At 42.9% G+C, this 24,065-nt stretch overlaps 1 protein-coding gene across 9 annotated transcripts in view; it reads left to right on the top strand.

The window, feature by feature from the left end:
• Positions 1-24,065, top strand: part of FAM13A (family with sequence similarity 13 member A) — a 417,768-nt gene that overhangs the window by 382,750 nt on the left and 10,953 nt on the right. For all 9 annotated transcript variants that reach the window (XM_032400810.1, XM_032400809.1, XM_032400806.1 and 6 more), the window contains 7 exons: positions 7,421-7,631; positions 8,105-8,243; positions 9,689-9,770; positions 10,558-10,778; positions 11,399-11,482; positions 19,362-19,457; positions 21,306-21,389. In XM_032400810.1, coding sequence (XP_032256701.1) covers positions 7,421-7,631; positions 8,105-8,243; positions 9,689-9,770; positions 10,558-10,778; positions 11,399-11,482; positions 19,362-19,457; positions 21,306-21,389 — 917 coding nt within the window. The remainder of the gene's footprint in view (positions 1-7,420; positions 7,632-8,104; positions 8,244-9,688; positions 9,771-10,557; positions 10,779-11,398; positions 11,483-19,361; positions 19,458-21,305; positions 21,390-24,065) is intronic.

Here is a 24,065-nt window from a genome sequence, read left to right as displayed (position 1 = left end):
CAACCCCCCCGCCCCCTGCAAAAAAATAAGTCCTGTAGTAGCCACTGTTATCCAAATAAAAGAAAAAAGCAGTAGCTAAAACAAGTGCTGTATTTGGGTTTCAGTAATACGGTCTCCACACAGAACTCTAGACAAAAACTAGGATTTTTGGACAGAATTCAAATTAGCCACGTTATCTTGGTATATTCAGTAAAGGGGGCAGGGAGATTCGTCTAATCCCCCCCTGAAATGGACTCCGTTTGGTGATTTTTATCTTGGTCAGTCATAAATTTGTGATCTCTTCCAGCATATGTTAAGAGGGCAGTATGAAATTTCCCTCCAGTGTGGTTGGAAGCTAACTTTCCTTAAAACTGTTTTATTACTTAATGTAAAGAACTCTCTTCTAAATATAATAATAATAATAATAATAATAATATGAAGGAACCAACATTTTATGTTATATTGGGAAACAAGATGGAATTTTAAAAAGCTTATGGGGGGGAATGCAATAGGCTTGGAAATGCTAATTACGTTATCTATGTAATTTATGAAAGGACTTGTGTTAACTTTTGCCAATTACTGCATTACTTCCTGAACTTGCGCATCTTAAAAATCTACACGGATTCATTTCAAGGCCATTTTGATCATTTGGTTACTGCTTTCAGTGGCCATTTTTTATCATATATTTATTTTAAATTTTCACCTTACATTATAACAGTAAGTATAATCAAAATAAAGGAATTGTTGCATAAAGGATAGATGAGATGAGAGCCATAAGTCCAATCACTAAAATATTACCTTTTTTTTATAGCTTCACTAAGAAACACAGAAAATGGTAGCTTTGCAGTAAAGAATCCACTTTGCACTAATTTAAACTGTGAAAGTGAAAGCAGGGCAACAAAATATATAAATGGAAGTAATAGTTAATCAAACCTTCTGAGCCAGAATCCGCCTGTAAGTCTCCATTACCAGTCTCCGAGCCAGCATGTAGTGTAACCCCCTCTTTTTGGTTTGCTGGTCTGTTCCCCGTCCCCACACCTTAGGTCACACTCTTTCTCATTACAGAAGCGTAGAATGTCAGGTGAGATGGTACTCAATGAGCAGCCTGCTGGCGCTAGCCTCAGCCCTGGAAGCTCCCATATGGCACTGACGTTCTCAGGCTTCTGGGGCATGTTGTATCAGGGCAACAAAAAAGGAAATGAACCTAATAATTAGATAGAGTGGAACCCTCTCAAAGTGAACACAGCATCAGAGTCTAATCATGCTTGTTGGCAGATACATAATACATGCTTTTTCCTTTTTTTTCTCTCACTCTGTATGTAGCTATGTATTAGGGCACTTTTTTTTTACCTATCCACATCATATTTTCATTTTATTACTTCCACTCTCCAAAATTAAATGAGTACACAAATCAAATGTACTATTATTTGTTATGTAAAGCCTTTCAGAATTTCATAATCACAATGTTCCTAATCAGCCAATTCATGTTGATTTAGGGCTACCATTTGTGGAAGTTTAAAGGTTTGAGGTTTAAATTCTCAGCTATTCTATTAACATTGTCCTGGTGAAGTTAAGCTTAAAACAACATTTTTAAAGGACATAAAATACTTTGTATTTCTTATTTATTACTTACTACTTGTCCAAAATAACTTTGGAAATTCTCTAAAAGAATGATGAAGAAGCAAGGGATCGTAAAGACCTTTTGACTGGACACTGCCATTATATAGATAAGAAAGCTGAGGCCAAAAGAAGCAAAATGATGATTCAAGATAACAAAATCTCCTGACTTCCTCTCTGATGCCTCTTTCTCAGCAATGCCAGTTATGTATCCTGGCAGGCAGTGGGCCATAATGGCTAAGACCAGGCAGCTTTTGCAGCTTTGTGGACAAGTTAGTAAATGTGTTACAGTTTCGGCCTCAGTTTCTCCATCTTTAAATAGGCATAACAGGGGCACCTGGATGGCTCAGTCAGTTAAGTCTTCAGCTCAGGTCATGATCTCAGGGTCCTGGGATGAGTCCCACATCAGGCTCCCTGCTCAGCACGGAGTCTGCTTCTCCCTCTCCCTCTGCCTCCTCCCCCCTGTTCATGCTCTGTCTCTCTCTCTCAAATAAATAAATGTGTTTTTTTTTTAAGATTTTTATTTATTTGTCAGAGAGAGAGAGCACAAGCAGGGGGAGCAGCAGAGGGAGAGGGAGAAGCAGGCTCCCCACTGAGCAGGGAGCCCGATGCGGAGCTCGATCCCAGGACCCCGGGATCATGACCTGAGCGGAAGGCAGACGCTTAACGACTGAGCCACCCAGGCGTCCCAATAAATGTTTTTTTAAAAAAGATAAAAATAAATAGGCATAACAAAAGATAATAATGAGTGAACAGATATTGTAGTGTTCACTTAGTAAGTTTGTTGCAAGGATTAAGTGAGCTAGTATTTGCCAAGTGCTTGGCACAGTACAAGCACCTAACAGGCACTACGTGAGTGTTAGTTCATGTTATACTGTCTTCCATAAATGTTTCCAAGTATAGTTTCAGGAAAAACCAGCCTACGTTGGACTTCTTTGAAACCAGAGCCTGGTTCTACCTAACGACAGTGGGTGGCTCTGAACACAGAGAAGGAGTCCGTAATTACTGGGTCCTCCACTGCTGACCAAGGACAGATCTTACCAAACCAGCGTCCTTGCGTGTGTGTTTGTGTGTGTGACTCTGGGTTAGGAAATGTCGCATTTGAAAAGACCTCAGCTGGGCCTTTAACAGGGATTCCAGTGCCCTGTCAGATGTGGAAGGAATAGCAGACAGTCAGGTAGCAGAGTGAATTAGTAACTGATCAAGCATGCAGATACACAGATCAAAGTTGACACAAATGGGGGTATTCTCATTAGTAAAGTCCTCAGCTCCAGCCTGTTCCACACATTTTATTAATGACTTAAATGGAGCAATTAAGGGCCTACTTATTACATTTGCAAATAGAGACAAAGCAGATATATGAAATGTAAGGATTAACCTGGGATTGACAAAGCTGACTCCTAAGGTTCCTTCTAACTCTGAGAGTTTGCAAGATTATTTGAACAATTTAATAGGACTACTATTGTTCTCGTTTTGGAACACTAAGGAAATTTCTGTAATAGGATTTCCCTCCCGGGTGGGGTTTACATCTTCCAGTGTCTGGGATGTGCACATACCTCCTCGCACCACCGAGGAGCCACCTTGAAAGACGGTATGACATCGTGCCAGGAAGTAATGACGCTAAATAGCATGTAGTTGGAAATGAGAAGTGGAAAACATCAGCTCCCTTAATTCTGGCAGATTTCTTCAATAAATCATCTTAGTAGCCAGTTTTCTTTGGTATAGCAGATGGACCCAACTGGCTAAGCAGAGAGTAGCTATATCACAATGACCACATTAATATTACTCAGACCATGTTTCTTCTTCCTTCAGTGAATTTCCTTTATTTCCGTGTGTACTGTACTGTCTCAATTGGAACTCCCCCAGGATCTATTCTTTTCGATTACTTAGGTAGCATGAGTACAGCTCTTATCTCTGTGACTTCTGACCTGCTGTGATGTCAGCTGTCCTGATGGATTAATTTTTCATAGAGAGACATGCCATATTTATGTCCAGAGTTCTTTGTGATAAGACACGTGACTAAAATCACGGAACTTAAGGAATTCTGGTCTGGATATAAAAACGCATTTCTTTTATGCAGTGCTTTAAGATGAAAATCTAATTCGAAGCCTCAGATCTTTTATTTTCCCTTTGAATACTTCTCTTGGAATATCTTTGTCCATTTCATTGCTCTAGAATTACTGATTAAAATATAAACTATTTCTCAGACTAGGCACTGGGAGTGGTCAATGAATACATCCTCAAAACTGAATCTCTAGGCAGGCAATGCAATTGGCATCCTGTCCTGTACTACACTGTTCTTTTTTTGGTTCTTTCTTCTTTGTCTAGCTAAGTGTCAACTATCAAAACATGAGTAGGCCTTGTATGTTTAGATCATTACAAACTAAAACAGAAGAACATTGGTGTTACTGATTTAGTTATATTGAACTATATATTATGTGTCATTTTATAAATTATAAGAGCCTTAAATTTTAATTCTGTAGAAAAAAAGGGAAGAGTGAGATCTTGCCCTTTGCAACAACATGGATGGGCCTAGAGGGTATTAAGCTAAGTGAAATTAGTCAGACTGAGAAAGACAAATATCATATGATTTTACTCATGTGGAATTTAAGAAACAAATGAACAAGGGAAAAAAAGAGACAAAAAATGGACTCTTACCTACAAACTGGTGGTTGCCAGAGGAAAGGTCGGGGCCGGGGGCGGGGGGGGGGGGGAGTAGATAATATGGATAAGAGTGCACTTATCTTGATGAGCACCGAGTAATGCAGGGAATTGTTGAATATTATATACCTGAAACTAATATAACACTGTATGTTAATTATATTTCAATAAAGTAAATGAATAAACCCATGGAAACAAAAAAAAAGGAGAGAGAAGAGAGAAATGAAAGCATTTCATGTTGCATGGGTGAGAAACTTCACTTCTGTTCTACATGCATACTAATGATGCAACGTAACCTTTTATTTTGTTAACTGAAATTCATAATGGTTTTACATTTGTCAATTTTTAGTGAATTCATTTATGCTAACTATATCCTTTAAGAGAAAATGTCACCCATAAGCTCGAATTGCTTCAGCTGTGTATTTCATATATACTACTGGTGACGTTAAGAAAAGGGCACATTGGGTCTTCTTATCAGTCAAGTGAGTGGTCAAGAATGGGTCTGTGTTAACACAAAGGAAATCTGATGAATGGCTCCACAAAGCATCAAACAAGCATAACTCAGTTCCATGATTAGTGTTGTATCGTTAATTCAGGATCACAATACATTTTTTACTGGAGACCTGTTTGGATAGTGGTCACAGACACTCTCATTTTGTACACTGAGGCCACATAATTGAAAACTGAAAGATGAGTTGTGATAGTTTAAAGAGATATTCTGCTAGATTCAGACAAATTAAAGGATTTCAGGAACTAAGGTAACACCTATTCAAACTAAACTGTGATGAGTAGAAATGTCAAACTAGCCAGCACACCCACGTGCCAATATCAACATCAGACTTTGCTTTGCCTGTGCCCTCTGTCCCCTCCACACCACCTTGGCCTTCCCCACCTTGTTTTGCTCCTTTCCCACTCTGCCATGAGGTTATCACCGGCTGCATCTTAACCCTTTCCCTGCCTGGCTCTATTGATATTAGTCCTTACAGAAAATCACTGCTGTCCTAAGAATTACCACGAAATAAAAAAATACAGTCTGGCTAGTTTCATAGTTCCATTTTCGGTATCTTAACACTACACTTTTCTTATTTCTCTAGGGATTATTTTCCTCTTGCCCTCTCCTTCCCTCACTTCTCATCGATTTTTTTGCTCTTTTATGCCAGGAATTTGGAGCTGCCCGTATCTGAGCCGTGACACTTAGGAGGAACCTCCTGCAAGCTTTAGTGCAAATGAGGGGGCACCTCCTGGTCACCTCCAGTATTAGCCAGATATATCTACCAGAATATTCCCTGCCACTTTTTGAGAGTAGCAGATAAAAAATTGTTTTAACACTGCTTTAATTTTTTAAAAAATAATTTATATTACCATCTGAGTTCCCAGATAACTTCATTCTCTTTAAATTTTGAGAACCTATGGACCTCATTCCACATGAGGTTAATTTTTTTTACATTAATATGCTTCTCTCTCCTACTGTGGGATCTTCAAAAATTTCAGATAGCCATCCTTGTGATTAGAGCATCTGGCACATACTAAATTGAAGCACTATCCCTCAAGTCAGGAGATTTCGTTTTCGTCCCAACTCTTCTCGTTGATTAGACTTGCTCTTAAATTCTTAAATTAGATTTGCTCTTAAATTCTTTGGGTTTCAATTTCCTTGTCTATAATCTGTTGGATTGAATCCATGGTTCTTAAACCTGAATGCATTTAGGATCACTTGGTCAGCTTTTAAAGTATGCTTGGGGGGGGGGGGCAGGTATCTGGGCCCTCACCTAAATATTCTGTTTAGTTGGGGGGGTGGTGAGAACCTGTGCATTAGAAGTTCTGTGTATCTCCCTTCATGATGCTAACGTGCAGTGGGGTTGAGAAATCACTAAATTAGTTGATGTATGAAGTTTCAACCAGCTCTAATGTTCTATGATTATGATACGATCTTTTTATTTTTTTATTTTTATTTTTTTAAAAGATTTTATTTATTTATTTGACAGAGAGAGACACAGCGAGAGAGGGAACACAAGCAGGGGGAGTGGGAGAGGGAGAAGCAGGCTTCCCGCGGAGCAGGGAGCCCGATGCGGGGCTCGATCTCAGGACCCTGGGATCATGACCTGAGCCAAAGGCAGCTGCTTAACGACTGAGCCACCCAGGCGCCCCGATACGATCTTTTCAAATAAAATACTGAACAGGCACTTGTGTAAGATAATTTTGTAGATCTGATAAACACTTTGATAGCTGAAGGAACAAATGTTGCTCTAGGAATCCCAGAATTTCAGAGCATAGCCAGATCCCAACCTTGTGTAAGTCACAGTAATCCATAAGTATACTTAAAGCATACCTTTTTTTTTTTTTTAAACACAGGGACTGCTACAGATGAAATACCCTACATCATCTGAGATTTATCTTTAATTTTTTTAATGTAGAAAGGAATATATTGAGATGGGTCTTGAAGGAAAGAGAAATAAATGTCACCCTATTCACTCCAAAAATGACAAATCAGGATGTTGTGTTCAGTGCGTTTTTTTTCTTAAAGACTATCTAAAATAATTTGTACAGATTTACCCTTTGTAAGGCATCCTTTTTCTTTTTGTTTTTGACTAATTTATGTAAGCATCTTAGGTTAACTGTAGTCTTGAGCAGCTTCTGAAACTTCAAGTGCAGAACATGCATCTTACACATACTAATCCCAACACTAAGCAGAAGCACATGAAGAGCTTACTGAAAGCCCCAAATGGAAGGTGCAAACTCCTAGGTAAATGGGCTCTCGCAAGACAAATGTGTCTCCCTGGTTGTTTCAGTGAAGGACATATAGCCCACGATGCCAAATCTCTCTCTCCCTGGCATACATGCTTTTCTTCTCCATAATACCCTCACCTGGAAAAGGTCTTGCCTCTGACCTGCGGGGGAGGTTGGAAGCATACACCATTTGCTCTCCTTCTTCAAGGCCATTCCTCCGGGCAGGCGTAGTAAATTCTCTTTGGAAAGCAAGTGAGGACTTATCAGATATATTGATGATTCCAGTCGGGGCATAGTGTCCTTCATCGGAACCTTAAATGTGAAACGTGAGGTCGTTCAGTGCCTCCTAAATTCAGTGCCTCCTAAGCCATTCAGAAAACTTAGGAAACAATTATGCTTTCCTGAGCAATTTTGACTTCTTCCCCTCCTTATTTTCCAGAACCCCTCCCTACCTTCTCATGGCAGCAGGAGAATGTGGACTCGGATGAAGCGCACCTCTCCCCACAGGCTGGGCGCCTGATTCGCCAGCTTCTGGATGAAGACAGTGACCCCATGCTCTCTCCTCGGTTCTATGCTTATGGGCAGAGTAGGCAGTACCTGGATGACACAGAAGTGCCTCCTTCTCCCCCAAATTCCCATTCTTTCATGAGGTATGTGTGTGTTGCTGATAAGCAAATGTATCATCGCCATAACATTAGAAAGAATAGGAATGGTGTTGATGGCTGGCAATTTTTTTTAACTACATTGTAAGTCTGTGGAAGAACATATTGGGAATTCTCCATCCTAGTACACAGGCTCTGTTGTAATTTTTCAGTTGGCCCAACTACATCACTGCATACTGAATTTCCACTAGCACATCCTCTCCAGAGCTATCTAAAATTTAACTCTCAGGTCTGCAGTGCATATTTCAGTCCTACCTTTGCTAAATGTAAATGTGAGTGAGAGAAAGTTAGGCCTGTTTGATAGGTGGGACATAGAGAGCTCAGGGTCACAGGATGAATTGGTAGTCCCCTTTCTTTTATATGGGAAGATGGAGACTGTCTGGACCCTCTCCCTCCGTGCCACATCCCCATCCCCAAGCCCCTCAGCAGGCAGCGAGTGCTCCACCCTGTGCCCCTCACAGGCGCCGGAGCTCCTCTCTCGGGTCCTACGATGACGAGCAGGAGGACCTGACACCTGCCCAGCTCACGCGAAGGATTCAGAGCCTTAAAAAGAAGATCCGAAAGTTCGAAGATAGATTTGAAGAGGAGAGGAAGTACAGAGTAAGTGTCTCCTCACAGGGTTGTCCCTATCCGCTCCTGTCCCCTGACAATGCTCACATGCCAGCATATTAGAAACTCAGAGAAGTGATCAAAAGTTAAGGGAGATTTCTGGGGAGCCCCAAAACAAAAAGGCAATAGAAACTGGCTAGTAGGGGCACCTGGGTGGCTCAGTCGTTAAGCGTCTGCCTTTGGCTCAGATCATGCTGGGATCGAGCCCCGCATTGGGCTCCCTGCTTGGCGGGAAGCCTGCTTCTCCCTCTCCCTCTCCCCCTGCTTGTGTTCCCTCTCTCGCTGTGTCTCTCTCTGTCAAAATAAATACATAAAATCTTTAAAAAAAAAAAAAGAAAGAAACTGGCTAGTAAACCCTGAGATGCCCCAGACATCATGTATCAGCATTTTCCTTGCACAGGGTATTCTTACAAATATGATTGAACATTTTAGTTGACCTCTTACAAACTTAACCTTGTGAAGGAATGGGAAAAATCATTAAATGACTCTTTATTTTGGCTCAAACTTAATTCAAGATTATCTTCTAAAATTTCATTAGTATTTACCTCATTCTGCTCTCAGCTGTATCTTAGCATTGCCCACAAGAGTGGCAGAAAGGCCCTTTGCATGGTGATTCCAGTGTAAGATGTATGTCCCCTCTGCTTTCCATTCTGTTAGCCTGACAGCTTAAACCCTACAACTCATGAAAAGGGGCCATGGACTTCACGGAAGTCTAGCATTTTGCCTGTGAGGAATTCTCTGAAAGCATCAAAAATAACCAGATGTAAAGAAAGATAATGGAATTATACTGATGACATTTTCTCTAATTGTTCATGATGAATTTCTTTTTCCAGTGGGACTCAACCTTTTCTTCCTCTTTAAAACAAACTAATCATGGGGCGCCTGGGTGGCTCAGTCAGTTAAGCATCTGCCTTCAGCTCAGGTCATGATCTCATAGGTCATGGGATCAAGCCCCACATTGGGTTCCCTGCTCAGTGGGGAGTCTGCTTGAGATTCTCTTTCCCTGCTCTTTCTCTCCCCCTCCCCCCACTTGCACACATGCATACTCTCTCAAATAAATAAACAAACCTAAAAAAAAGACATAAAATAGTATAAAACTATGTATTGACACCACCCAAAACAATAAAATTATCTTCTCTTAAAAAAAGGGGGGGGGCACCTGGGTGGCTCAGTCAGGTTGAGCATCTGCCTTTGGCTCAGGTCATGAGCCCAGGGTCCTGGGATCGAGCCCCGCATTGGGCTGCCTGCTCAGTGGAAAGTCTGCTTCTCCCTCTGCCCACCCCCCCTTGTGTTTTCTCTCTCCCTCTTTCTCTTTCTGAAAAAAATAAATAAAATCTTACAAAATTTAAAAAAATTATAACAAACTGATCATCAAACTCATCTTCTTTTTCCTGCCCCAGTTTGCAAACATTTACATTCAATTTTGCTTTTCTCAGCCTTCTCATAGTGACAAAGCAGCCAACCCAGAGGTTCTAAAATGGACAAATGACCTTGCCAAATTCCGGAAACAGCTTAAAGGTAGGTGACATTGTAGACCTATGCCATGGTTTCAGTAAGACAAGCCACCTGCAGGATTCACGATCTCACCACATCCCGAGTGCCCCTGTTGAAATAGTTCAGAAAGACAAGTTCCTTGACACTGCTTCCCAGCGCTCTCGGTGTACAGAGGACACCTTCCCCACGTCTCACCATGCTCTCCATCACAGGGCAACCCGGATCAGTTAAGATGCAAATGCTGCAGCATTTCCCCATTTCCCTAAATCATGAATTTTTATTTCCTGTGGTGTTAGGAGAAGACCTGTAAGCAGGGAGGAATATAAAAACGATTGGGTCCTTGTCCCTCAAAAAGCATGCTGTCTTTTAGGAGATAGTCATATAAACAACCGAATGGAATACAAAGGGAAAATAATGCCAAAATGACGTATGTAAGTTATCTGGAAAAAGTTGGCCAGCAGTTGGGGGTGCTGGATCAGTCAGTCGATGCTGTTAAACAGTAAGGGAGTGGGTATAGAACCATCTGCCACATTCTGAGAACAGCAAACCTGTTGGTGTGGCTAAAGCATGGATGTTACATAGCTAAAGCTTTTTCAGGAATTTGGGTTAGGGAATTATTCCAGATAATCCAAGAAGATGTTAGCATTTTCTCAGGTTTTACATAATAACCCAGGGATTTCGACTACTGTTATAATTAGATACTTTCCAAAAAAAGATGGGGCTAAATGGTTAGTAACACCACAGAAAAACAATTGGGGTTCAGCAGACATCAATTCTCATATGTCACCACCCCCAAATGTTTTCAAACTAGAGTCCAAACTAAAGATATCTGAAGAGGACCTAAGCCCCAGGATGCGGCAGCGAAGCAACACGCTCCCCAAGAGTTTCGGTTCCCAGCTTGAGAAAGAAGACGAGAAGAAGCAAGAGCTCGTCGATAAAGCCGTAAAGCCTAGCGTCGAAGCCACGCTGGAATCCATCCAGAGGAAGCTCCAGGAGAAGCGGGCAGAAAGCAGCCGTCCTGAGGACATTAAGGTGTGGGGATTCGGTGGCGGCCCCAAGCCAACTGCTAGTCAATATGGTGGCAACACAGGGCCCGACACATGGGTCCCGGTGGGAAGAGGGACGCGGCAACGCCTGCTCAGACCTCCCACGCCCTGGTCTCCCACACGCTTAGATGTCTAGAGAAGCAGATGGAACAGCCTGAGAGTGTTTTCAGTGCTAGTACTTTGGTTTATGACGACACATTGAAAGCAGAACACTCTCATGTAGAGATCGCAGAAAGAACTCGTGCAGGTTAACAGACGGTTTGATGACTCTAGAGTAGAAGGATTGTAGACGAACCTTTGGGGCTGTAGTCCTGGCTTGGGCCATTCAGCTAAGCCCCACGTGCCTCGCAGCCCCGCTTACCTCATCCTGCCTTTGCGGCCGCGTGGGACACACAAGGAGTTGATGGCGACTCTGCTGTGCTAGCTCTTTCGCTGGCAGAAAGCCGGGACGAGCTGACTCCTAAGCGAGCTCTGAATAGAGCCCGGAGGAACGACTGTAGGAGGATGCTTTTTAACCTTACTTGAGGAAATTTGTCTACAGAAAGAAGTAGGAGTGCTCGTACATGTTTCCCCACCTTTCGTTTCTCTCTCCTTGTGTTTATTCAGGATATGACCAAAGACCAGATTGCCAACGAGAAGGTGGCTCTGCAGAAAGCTCTGTTGTATTACGAAAGCATTCACGGCCGGCCGGTATGTGAATGTACTGGGTTTCCTGACTGGGGTCAACTGTGTGGCTTTACAAATGAATCTTCTGTGTTCGGTATTTGACATATGAGTTTTCCTGACGTTTAGGAGATGCCTACAGATTTTCAGCAGACCCAGGCTCTCTGGAGGTTAAACTGAGGAGAGACTTAAGCTGTGGAACAGATGCTGGATTTGAGTTCCAAAGAAACATGAGTTTGCAGCTAACATTTAGTCACTACTGTCCTGCTTCAGGGGGACAGTGGTGGAGGGGGTATAGATTACAGATACGTGCACAAAGCCCTAGAGACTCCTCCGTCCCTAGGTCTGCCCCCATACATTGTCACTGGCTCGAGGCATTCTTGTCCTTAAAATGAAGGTGTTAAACTAGTATGATTTGCCCTAAAATTCAATCTCTCTTCAATGTAGCTGCAGCTAGTGTTTATCTGTAGAGAAGTTCCAGCCACCATCCTAAACCAAAAGTGTGAGGAATCCAAAATAGGACTTGCCTTTTCATAGCAACAGGAAGCATCGAAAGCGATTTGTTACTCAGCAAATTGTGGTTATTGTGTGTTTGTCATTAGTCCTGGGGGGGTGGGGGCGTGGACAGTGGCACGAGAGGCTTCTGCTCTATTCCTTGAGAAACTCGCAATCAGATACTTGTCAGTTACTCTCAGTGACCTTCTGTGGAGAGTGTTGTCTAGAATCCAACAAAACAAGTTCTTAAGAGCAGCTATAATGGAGCGTGAAGTTTATATTCACAGAAGGATTTGTATATAGCCAAAATGCAGAGGTCTCTCTTCCAGTCACAGGCACGGCTATATAATGGAGATGGTATTTTCATGTAAAATACACTCTTTTGAATAAAGAAGGTCCCAGAAGAATGCACTAGACTTTAAGATCTGTGAGGGCAGGAATTCTGTTGACCTAATGGGGCACCTGATCCTTGGCATCTAGCACAAAGACCTGACACATACCATGTGCCCAATAAACTGTCTGTAGAATGCATCCTCCATGGTGTTTTTGGTTCTGAATTTATCAGGTTTAAATTAAAAAAAAAAAAAAAAAAAAAGCTGGAGCTGCTGATGATTGATTTTACTGGCCTGTCCCTAAAGCGGAAAAATACTGGTGCTCTGGGATAATGGTCATGTGTCAGGCCAAGTTGTGTTTTGGATTTTTTAAAGGCATTGAACCAAATAGTAAAGGCACTGGAGCTCAGATATATTGTGGAACTTGTCCTTTTCTCCTGGAGGATTCAGAACTTGCAGAAGTAGAACTGAACTCCTTCTAGCAGAGAGAAGGCCCTTCTCCACTGTCAGCTCAGCGCCTTTTAAGTATAGATCTCCTCATGGCCACCAGGCAGGTGCGGAAGGAGGGGGGGAGTTGTGTGCTTTCCTTCTCAGCATTTCTTCTTTTTCTCATGTGGGTTCACATCTGACATTGATGGACTCCTTTAAGGACTTCTTTGCCTGAGGCCCCACGATCTCTCAGCTGCTTTCTAGTACCAACCTTTACGGCCAATTTGGGGGCCCGGATGCCGGGTATTTGTTGCTCAAAGTTGGACACAGAGCCTCTCATTCTGCCTGGGCTGAAGGGATGGGCAGGGACTTGGGTCCGCAATCCTAGATTCAGATCCCAGCCCTACTGAGACCAGCCCTGGAGCTTTGGGCTACGGAGGTAGGAGTCCAGGGCTTTGATTATACCGTCCATAGCTGTCCGTTATAGGTTGTCATGGAGACCAATGGGCAGTTCAGACACGCGCAGAGACATTTACCTGTGGGCTGTCTGGCGCTGAGGAAGTGGGCTGGCTGGCTTGGCAGGTGGCTCAGGGGCTGCCCAGTCAGTGATGTTGTCCCTTCTGCTACAGGTGTATGTTCTGCTGTCTGCAGCCTACTTCTTATTAAGTGATGAACTCAGGAGAGAGAACGCACCTTGTTTTAGCTCTCTTATCATTAGGAATATGAAATCTTAGTTCTTGGCCCTGCTCTATTATTTCCTTTCCTCTCAGTGTTCTTTTAGGTGTTGGAAGAACACCTTTTTGGGTCTGCAGAAATTCTAGCATCTCTTCGGGCAGGGAACAAGTTCTCTAGAACTTTGAGTGGCATTCGTTGCTGGTTCGTGGTTAGACTCTCTGCCTCTCTGGAACTTGATGCCCCAGCCTCCTCAGGAAAAGCAGAGTTCATTTGATATCTGGCCAGTGTGAAAAATCAAAGAGTAAACTTTTCATTCTTAGGCCTGTGGTGTTGCCATGGACCCTGAACTGTAAATACCATTTGGGTAACACTCTTTTGTTTGTTTATTTGTTTGTTTTTAGAAAAGCAAGTGCTCAAAGCTCATGGGTTTTTGCTGAGTCTACAGATTCTGATTTGAAAGGACAGTGAGCGACTGACTGTCAGAATCGCAGGCCAAAGCCGTTGTGTGCGGCTCTTGTACATTTTTTAAACAAGGCGTTTTGCTTTAACAGGGCACTCCACAGAGTGACACGTGAATGAAAAACAAAACACACTCATTTACACAGGGGCACATAAATCCCTACTAATTATTAAGAAAGCACGTCCTTTCAACATTTAAAGAGCTCATCGAAAGATGATCACAGAAAGTACAACACACAACTGCAGGTCACCATATTACAGACCACTCCTTGATGAGAGCGTAGAAGGAATGGGTTGCTTGCTCAGAGCTTCTGGTTTCTTCCTGAGTCTCTTCCTCATCAGGATATTTTCATGTTATGTTTTAATATCTTGGGAACTAACGTGACACTGAACACGCTCTGTTCAAATTTAAATGCAAACTCTGAAGCCTTAAATAAATACTGCCCTTTGGCTCTCTACTATTTGGGATGATCTGATCTTTGCCCAGTCTATTATTTTTACCTGATAATAAAGAGGAGAGAGTTACCTCTTTCTGAGTCGATGGGCCAAGATGCAGTCGTTACAAGAATCCATCTCATTTGTCTTCTCCTGCTAGTAGTTTTATGACTCAGGAGTACCCCTCCACTTGCAAACTCAAACCACTTGTTTTGCTAAGAAGATTTTGAAGCTGTATAGTTTCTTGTCTGCCTGTGGCATAATGTCTCACAAAATGGTGCTTCCATGCTACTGTTTATAGCTAGAGGTCTTGTGAACTCAACCTAGGCAGAGCTCTGTGCTCGGAAGGCAGAATTCTCTACATTAAGAAGACAACGTGGTCAGACCCTATTAGAAGAAAATGCTTCATTGTGACATTTCTAGTATGTCTTCACTGTGTTAAGATCCTACTTTACTTCATGTCTTATTTGTGAATGGAAAGAAAACTGAACTGGGAGTCCGTGAACCTGGGTTCTTGACCCAAATTTATTGCCTGGGGCAAATCATTACCCTCTCCAGGGCTTTGTTTCATCGTATGAAAAAATATGGCTTTTCTAGCTCTGATATTCCAGGGTTCTAATTCTATCTTTATCCTCACATTAAAAGGATCAGGCATTTTCTCTTTCACCTGTGTGGCACTGTCCAGGTAACAGAGTCCGGATGGGTGTTGCTGTAAGGAAGTTTTATTCGAGGCTAAGACAAAAACCCTCACAAAAGATAAAGACAGGCAAATGCGGTTGTCTAATTGGTCCTTTGTAATTTGTGTCCAAGACTTTCCTCTATTTAAATGTGGATTAATTATTGGCTGGTGTTCCCTTGGTACCTGGAAATATTATCTGAGACTTTACAGAGCAACCAAATAGCATAGTAAGAGATCAGTCGTTGAAGATTTCTTTAATCAAAAACAAAAACCAGGGCGCCTGGGTGGCTCAGTCAGTTAAGCGTCCGACTCTTGATTTCTGCTCAAGTCATGATCTTAGGGTCCTGGGATTGAGCCCCACTTTGGGCTCCATGCTCAGCGTGGAGTCTACTTGAGATTCTGTCTCTCCCTCTCTCCCTTCCCCCACTTGTGTGTTCTCTCTAGATAGATAGATAGATAGATAGATAGATAAAATCTTTTTTTAAAAAAAAAAAAAAAGCAAAGACAATGGGAGGTGCTGCCTTCACCCTTTAGATATTTGCATCTAGGTTTTTATGTTGTTCTGACTTGTGTGCAAAAATACATCTTAGTAATAACCCTATTCCCACACACTGGAAAACCATTCAGAGCTACCACCTGAATGAAAATTTAGTAAAGGTTTGAGGCAAGAGGAGTGAAAGTGTAATAGAAAATACAATGTATTACATGCTTGGCCTAAAGTCATTTCCAAGCAACTATAGATCATAAAGATTTTCTAATATGAATTCTGCAGTTTACCAATCAGGAAATCGAGGCTCAGAGAATTTTACTGGCTCATTCAAAGGCCTGTTTTCCATCAGTAACAGAATCTCCGAGCAGCCAATGACTCAAGAATAAGAGACAGCAGCTTCCAAACAGTTTTCCCATGGTCCATTTAATATCAGCTCACCCTTTTTTTTAATAGTTCAGCCAAGGCCCTGCTTTGTTTGTGGAACTATTGGTTAGATTTTGGCTCTACTAACAAATCCAGTTCCGATAATTGCATGTGATGTGGTTTTATGATGAGTGAAAGTTGTATCAACTTTTAGTATCATCAAGCCTTTGGCTTCAGATATATATCATGAAAATAATTATGGTGTAAATCAAGTAGTGTTAATTCTTTCCACCCCTCAGACTTAAAGATCTTTAATATTTCTGGTGTTTAGACACTTCTATCAAATGCCAGTGTTAACTTTGGTGGAATTATGATGGGTTTAGCTCTCCAGAGTCAGAAACTGGACTTTATCAAATCACTCACAGGTGATTAGTTCCTGAGGATCATCAATTTAAAACATGAGCAATTCGTAGAAAATCTAAATATCAGTGTCATAAGCCAAAGAATTAAACCAAGGATCCTCTTCATCTGCTCCAACTAGACAATTTCAACAAAGAATTAGAGAGGAAACTGGCTTCTGTCAAATTTGCCACATCTGGCTGGTTTTACTAGCAAAGTCTTCTAAAATTCAGACTCTCCTTTTACAACCCAAAAATGTTTCTGCCAAGCAACAAATAATAGGATGCAAGTCCACAGTGGGGAAATGCTAGCTCCTTATTATTTTTTTCGTATGTCTTTTGGTCACTAAACTATCAGTTGTTTATCTTGCACAATAATATTTCACCACATGTCATGTGTTGACAATTAGGATGTGCCTTAACCTCATCTGCAACACATTTAATGGATACATTTTGTATTTAAAAAGGTATTCCATGTGTTCCAGTCCTGAATTTTATCGTTTCACATGTGAGATTGTACAAGCCACTCCATTTCTACTCCTCAGACTTACCTGCAGCTGTTGTTGAACTCTTGTTGAAGTATAAACCTAAATACAGAAAGAAGCGCAAATTGTAAATATGTATCTTGATGCACTTTCACAAAGTAAACGAGTCCAGGTAACTAGCATCTAGACCAAGAAATAAATGTTGCCCGTCCTCCAGAAGCCCTGCTCCTTGTCCCCTTCCAGTCAATACCATGACCTCCACTCCATGAAGGAAAACCGTTATCTTGACTCTAAAGCTGTAAATTCTCTTTGCTTATTTCTGAACTTACGTAAGTGGAATCTTACAGTACATATTCTGTAGTGTCTGGCTTATTTTACTTGGCTGTCTTTTTGTGAGATTAATTTATGATGTCGCCTGTAGCTGTGGCCCATTCATCCTCATTGCTGTGCAGTATTCAGTTTGGGCAACATACCCGTTCTGTTGCCGGGCATACGGGCGGTTTCCAGTTTATGATTGTTACAGGTCGTGCTGCTGCGGGCATTATTCGGTGTGTCTTTTGGTGAGCTAGCGGCCATACTTGGTTGTTGTTTTTTTTATACTTAAGAGCGGAACTGAGGAGTCACATGCTCAGCTTTAGTTGGACAACTGCCAAATTGTTGTCCAGAGTGTTCCACAAGCAGCAGTGAAAGAGTTCCAGTTCTTCAGCATTCTTGCTGACACTTGACACGATCTGTTGTCTCATGTTAGCCTTTGCAGTAGGCGTGTCTAGTAGTAACACCTATGGTTTGATCCTCAGTCTTTCTGACGTAAAATAATTCCTGTGTTCCCTTTCATTTTGGACAGTCATCTTCTATGAAATACCAGTTTTAAAACTCCTTTTGATATGGTAGCTAGCCATAGGAAAATGCCACCTGCCTTTCAATATTGTGATGTTCAGGAGAAATAGAAAAGATTATTATTATTGCTGTTCATAGAAAATAAGTCCACAAGATGTTTCTGCATAATGGCAGTATCCTATCCTGGCACATGAAGTTCGTCCAAAGATCACTTGTTGACCACTTTGAGAAAGGCAAATATAAAAGGTTACAAAGGAATAATCCATTCGTGCATAACCCACAGTTGTCTGCAAAGTTGAAGACCCAACAGGCCCATAATACCATTTGCCCTTCCTTACGTCTGTAACTCTTGCCTTATGTGCCCAGTGGAAATAAAGTGCAGAAGACAAACCGCAAACTTGAAACAAAGACTCTTCATCTCTTTTGGCATTTAAGTAAAGAAGGGAAATGTGTGCATACCTATACACTTTGCATACATGTTTATGTTTGAAATATCCTCTCACTTCGCAGATACTGTGGAATGTTTCCATTATGTCAGGCTCTGAAACAGTTTCCAGGGACACAAAAACACATGCTCCTGCTCTCAAGGAGCTTACAGTGTTGAAGAGGAGACAGATGCGCCAACAATAGTTACTATAGAGTATAAAATGTGTCATCTACTGGGGCTGCTATAACAAAATACCATACACAAGGGCCTTATAAACAACAGACATTTATTTGTCACAGTTCTGGAGGCTGGAAGTCCAAGATCAAGGCGCTGATGGATTCAGTGTCTGGTGAGGGCCCTTTCCTGGTTCCCAGACAGCCGTTTTCTTACTGTCCTCACATGGCAGAAGGGGCCAGGGAGCTCTCGGGGGTAGTGCCCTTCTATAAGAGCACTACTCGTGTTCATGAGGGCTCCACCCCCATGACCTAATCACCTGCCAAAGCCCCCACTGCCTGATAACATCACATGGGGAACCAGGTTGGAGCGGACTCACACATTCCATCGCCAGCAAAGCATGTGTGAAGTTACGCAGTATACACAGGTTGCAGTAGGTGACACAGAGGTGTGTGAGCAGGTGTGTGAGCGGCGGATGTTGGAAGAAGGCTGCACGGGGGGAGGTGGCTCATGATCTGCAATCTTCCAAACCAAGGAGCAGAGAGGAGGCCGTTCCAGGGCATACAGAACTAGACAAAGAGGTATGAGACAACCTGGTTTATCTCTGGAGCTTGAGGTATGACAGGAAGGAGAAGAGGCAGCAGATGATGAAGGGCTTCTAGTACAATCCCAGGGAGTTGGGCCTGATTCCTCCCCACTGCCTATAGACGCAGTCCTTTATACGTCTGTGAGCATTCTGCCAGATTTTAAGGCACTGGACATGAGTCCGTCCATGCAGTCTATCAGCAGATGTTTCTCGAAAACCTACTGTTTGCCAGAATCTTATCCTTAAAAACAAAACAATTTCATGGGGGAGAAAGACTTGTTAAAAAAAAAAAAATCTGATTACAGAGCTGCACAGTATTATCACAAAAATACATGCTTTCTTCTCTCCTGGATCTGGAAAATAGGAAGTCACTTTGGATAGGTTTAAACAGGGAGCCAGTCATGGTCATAGCTTTGATTTAAGAAAAGCAATCCTGCTGATGGAGTGATTCCCAAAGATCTGCCGTTGAAGTAGATATTTTAAACATTCACTGACTAACTACTATCAGCTTAAATAAGTTTTGCAAGAATGGCGAGAGTGGAGTTGAATCATCTGTATTTCCTCCAGGCCCAGAGCATGCTTGAGCAGCTGATAGCGGGACTACCAGAGGCAGCTTCTTAACTCTGATGCTCTTGTTTTCAGGTGACCAAGAATGAACGTCAGGTAATGAAGCCACTGTATGACAGATACCGGCTGGTCAAGCAGATCCTGTCCCGAGCCAACACCATACCCATCATCGTGAGTACAGCGCCTTTCTGCGGTTGACCGCCTGTGGGATGGGCCCTGGTGCTATTGACAGAGCCCCGCCCTGCCTTCTCACTGAGGAGTAGTCTGTAATAGTTGAACCTCATGAATCTATGGCTCATAAGCTTGGTGAATGAAGAATGGATCAAAGACTTCGGAGACTACAGTTGCCCCAGATGAGCAAATCTGAAGCAGCTAGAGTTTTGTTTTATTTTGAGCAACGTGCTTTGACGTATCCGCCCCTCTGACTTGTGCTGGGCTCACTGCCCCACCCTTTCCTCGGGAGACGGAGCACCAGCACCCCGGGGCTGTGTTTTCTCCAGGCCCCTCCAGGCCAGAGGCCCGTCCGGTCCCAAGTCTTCTCTCTCCCTCCAAGAGACGGATAGCCCCGGTGGGAATCCTATCCAGGAAGAGATCCTCTAAGGAGCTCCAGAGAGCCGCCTCTCTTTGGAGGCTATCGAGAAGCTAAGGTGGAAGAAAAGGGAGGGAGGCTAGTGTCTGTGGGGCTGCTCTCAGTGGCCACCGTCATCTGACTGACACATAGCTGCTTCTGGCCTCTGAATTTTGATTTTGTCCAGAGTAGGGACCAGCAGCTTGCCTTCAGGCACTGGCCAACTCGCCCTCCTCCCGTACTCCAGTATTTCCACCCAGCTTGTGAGTGAGCCTTACTGCCCTCTCACCTCCTGGGGGAGCCTTTGCCTCTGGCCCAGTGCTGTCCTCTCTGGGAGCGCTGGGGGCTTTCTCTGCTGACTTTTAAACTTTCTAATAAACAGACACAGCCTTGCTTTTATGTTGTTAGTAAGATGCATGTCATCTTAGCTGCTGCTCTTCGGTTCCTGCTTTAAATCTCCTTGTTTGTTTGTTTGTTTCTTTTCTTTTTTAAAAAAATTTTCTTTTTGGGGCGCCTGGGTGGCTCAGTCAGTTAAGCATCTGCCTTCGGCTCAGGTCATGATCCTGGGGTCCTGGGATGGAGCCCCGCGTCATGTTCCCTGCCCAGAGGGAGTCTGCTTCTCCCTCTCCCTCTGCAGCTCCCTCTGCTGTTCCCCTGCTTGTGCTCTCTCACTCTCTCAAATAAACAGATAAAATCTTTAAAAAAAGATTTTTTTTTAAGCAATCTCTACACCTAACATGAGGCTCAAACTCACAACCCCGAGATCAAGAGCTGCATGCTCCAATGACGGAGCCAGTCAGGCGCCCCTCCTTGTTTATTTCTAAGATATGATCTTTGTATTTCTTTTAACAGTGTATCTGTCCCTCAGAATGAGGGAGGTTCCAGACTTCAGGCAGGTGTGTTAGAAGAAAGCAACTTCTCTAGAAATTTTTCACAGAATAAATTAGTAAACTAACCAAGGAAAGGATTCAATCTAAGCAATCCTTTCCTTCTCCAGTTACGAGCTCCAAGTGCCCCTCAATAAGTGTTCCTAAATAAGGAGAATTACAGCAGGGAGGCCACGCAACCTCTGAAGCCCCTGAGGAGCTTATGGTGTTATGCTTGAGGCTTATAGCGGTTCCCGGGTTCTCGTTCCTGCTGTCATCGGTTGGGGGGGGGCAGGGCAGGCCAGTGCCTCTCCTCGGGCTCCTTCTGCGTTCGGTTGGCGTGCTCATGTGCTGTTCTTGCTCTCCTGCAGCCTCCTTGGCTTGGGGCTGTGGGCTCTGGAGTGAAGCAGCACGTCGGACGAGAACTTTGGTTGCCCCTGGTTTTCCTGGGAGTGTTTGGCGGGGAGGGGCTAGGGTATATAGTTCAAAGTCAGTGATGAATCCTCGGGCATTGGAGGAGGCAGAGGCCTGGAGGGCAAGGGAGAGGGGTTCACGATGTAACCACCTTGTCCACACCTGTCACAGGGATCGCCCTCCAGCAAGCGGAGAAGCCCTTTGCTGCAGCCAATTATCGAGGGCGAAACGGCTTCCTTCTTCAAGGAGATAAAGGTGAAAACCTCCCGCTGCCAACCTCTCCCAAATTGGCTTCCATTCTCTCCCCGCCTCCCCTACTCCTGTGGATGCAGGTGGGGGGGGGGGGGGCGCGGCGCTGGGGCCCGGGTGCTGGTTTCCCGTGCTGTTTCCTCAAAATCATCAGCTGCTCCTAACCAACCACCAGCGGTCCCCTCTTACTGATACGAGGGCGGAGCTGATCTCCTGAGTTTCTTCTCATTCCCCTGCTTTTTTGTTACTTGTTGTTTGTTTTGTTTTCATTTTGCTTTCAGGGATTTGGGCGGGGGTGGGGGTGGTTCACAATATTTTTTGTTTGTTTTCCTCTGTTTGGGATGGATTTTCTGTATTCCAGAATCTTTTTCAATGAACTCATTGGGTAACTTTCCCAAAAATCTTATTTACTGAGTTTCTAGAAAGCCCGGCATTAACAAAGGCAATCTAGATAGCACACAACAAAAAAACTATCATTTTGCAGCCCGGTATCTTCCTTGTCTTTGCCCGATTTGCTGGTGCAGTCTCACCCACTCCTCCTGCCTTTTGCCTTTCCCCTCAGGGCTAAGTTAATAACCTGCTCCTGAGCTGTGAATACAGTGCCGTCGCCAGCAGCCGCTGGAATCAATGCTCTGGTTTTTTACCGCAGTAGTAATTATGGGTTTTATACAGGTAATCCTTGTCCTCGGTGGCCACTTTTGTTCGAGTGGGAAGTAGACTCTGCTCCCAGGTCTGCGTGTCTCTGTAGGGACCTACCTGGCCTGGACCACCATCAGCCTCTTTCACAGTTTTGTTTCTAGACGACTGAATGAACTGGACTGCCTTCTACAGGGCTCTAGAAATGAAAAATCAGATTCTTTTTTTTTTTTTTTTTTAAATCAGTGATTGTTTGTTAGCAATTGGAGTTTCACTTCTCATATTTCTGGGAAAGCCCGAAGCCTGGGGTGGTCATTTATCTACTGTAGCTAGGAATGGTATCGCAGAACACGAGGGCCTCGTTCCCACGAGGGACACCAGTTGGGGACCGCTCCATTGTCCTGCCTGGTCCTCATCACTGTGACTGGTCTTCGATCCTATTTATTCTTGTCCTTTTCTTAGTTCTTAGGGGCCTTCAATATTTCATATACCTAATTTTAAGGTATTAGGCAATGATTATGCTCACTATTCGTATTATTTTACCTAGAACTTGTTTTATAAAAATGCTCTAGACATAACAATTAGGCAAATATGCTCTATTATATTTTGAAAATTGGAGCTATTTTCTTATAATAAGACTGGATGTTGATGAAAGAAGACAAATTTTGTCTGGCTGGTAATTTCACATGAGAATGAAGTCACCGTAATTGAAGAAATTTGGGCAATTGTGTGTATTGAAAATGAGCATTTCTCTTAGAAGCATGCAATAGAACTGTTACTAGATAAAAATGTGTTCTTTAACACATCCAAAATATGGGGCGCCTGGGTGGCTCAGTTGGTTAAGCGACTGCCTTCGGCTCAGGTCATGATCCTGGAGTCCCTGGATCGAGTCCCGCATCGGGCTCCCTGCTCGGCAGGGAGTCTGCTTCTCCCTCTGACCCTCCCCCCTCTCATGTGCTCTCTCTCATTCTCTCTCTCTCAAATAAATAAATAAAATCTTTAAAAAAAAAAAAACACATCCAAAATATGACAATAAATAATTGCCTCATTAAACGAATGGAAGATATATTTAATGATGCACTTTTTAAAAGAGGGCATTCTTCCAAATCTTCTTGTTCGGCTCAGTTTATTTTTTTCACAAGTATATTTTGGCCATGGCTCTTCTTCTGGCCCGCGTGGTGGTCAAAATTTCAGATAATTTTGCAATGCTTACATTGCTTTTGTAAACAGTGTTGTCTTAGTTCATTTTATTCCAACTGGCTGGGCTTATTAGCATGTGTTTGGACTGTACTAATTCTTGGCAATTCTGATACAATTTAGAACTTGATGTGGGTACAGATCAAAAGATTGTATCAAGGTGGTTTCCTTAAAAGCCATCCCTGGTTTTAAATGCTTATGGTAGGAAACCAGCTGTGTGTGAAATAGAACCAGCTCAGGTTCTGAAGCCCTAGAACTTCCATCCCCCAAATCCTAGAGATAGTCTAGTCAATTCTCCTATCCAACCTAAGAATTTCCTTTAGAACTTACCTGACAGAATAGGGACACTATCCCTTTAAGAAGTGATTCTATCCTCAAGCTTGAAAAGCTTACGGCAATGGAGAAGGTCACTCATTCCATGGGCTAAGCATCAATAGGAACTAAAAACTTATATTACTAGTTTTATCATTATCATGAGAATACTAAGAGACAATAATAATTACATAATATGCAGTTTCAGAATGTATAAGTTTGATAAGTATAAAGATAATTTAAAATTACAATATTCATAGTTATTACTAATGTATTGCTTTCTACATAATAGGCTTAGTGTTGCCTCTTGGAACAACATGGAGTGAGCGTAACTGCTGCTTCCTTGAGAGCCCTTCATACCTTTACAGTCACCTGCCCTGTCCACTCTCACCCACGGCCTGTGGAAGTTTGTTCTCCAAGTTCTTCTTCCTATTCCTCATGCGATATTGGTCCCAGACCTTCCAGCAACCTCATGGTTCTGCTCTAATCACACCAGTTTGTCTATATCCCTCTGATACACTGATACCCAGAGAGGAC

The sequence above is a fragment of the Phoca vitulina genome, unplaced genomic scaffold, assembly GCF_004348235.1.
Source record: "Phoca vitulina isolate PV1807 unplaced genomic scaffold, GSC_HSeal_1.0 scaffold3, whole genome shotgun sequence".
Classification (NCBI taxonomy): Eukaryota; Metazoa; Chordata; class Mammalia; order Carnivora; family Phocidae; genus Phoca; species Phoca vitulina.
Note: the sequence above shows the minus strand (reverse complement) of the source record. Positions and strands in the feature narration are given on the sequence as shown.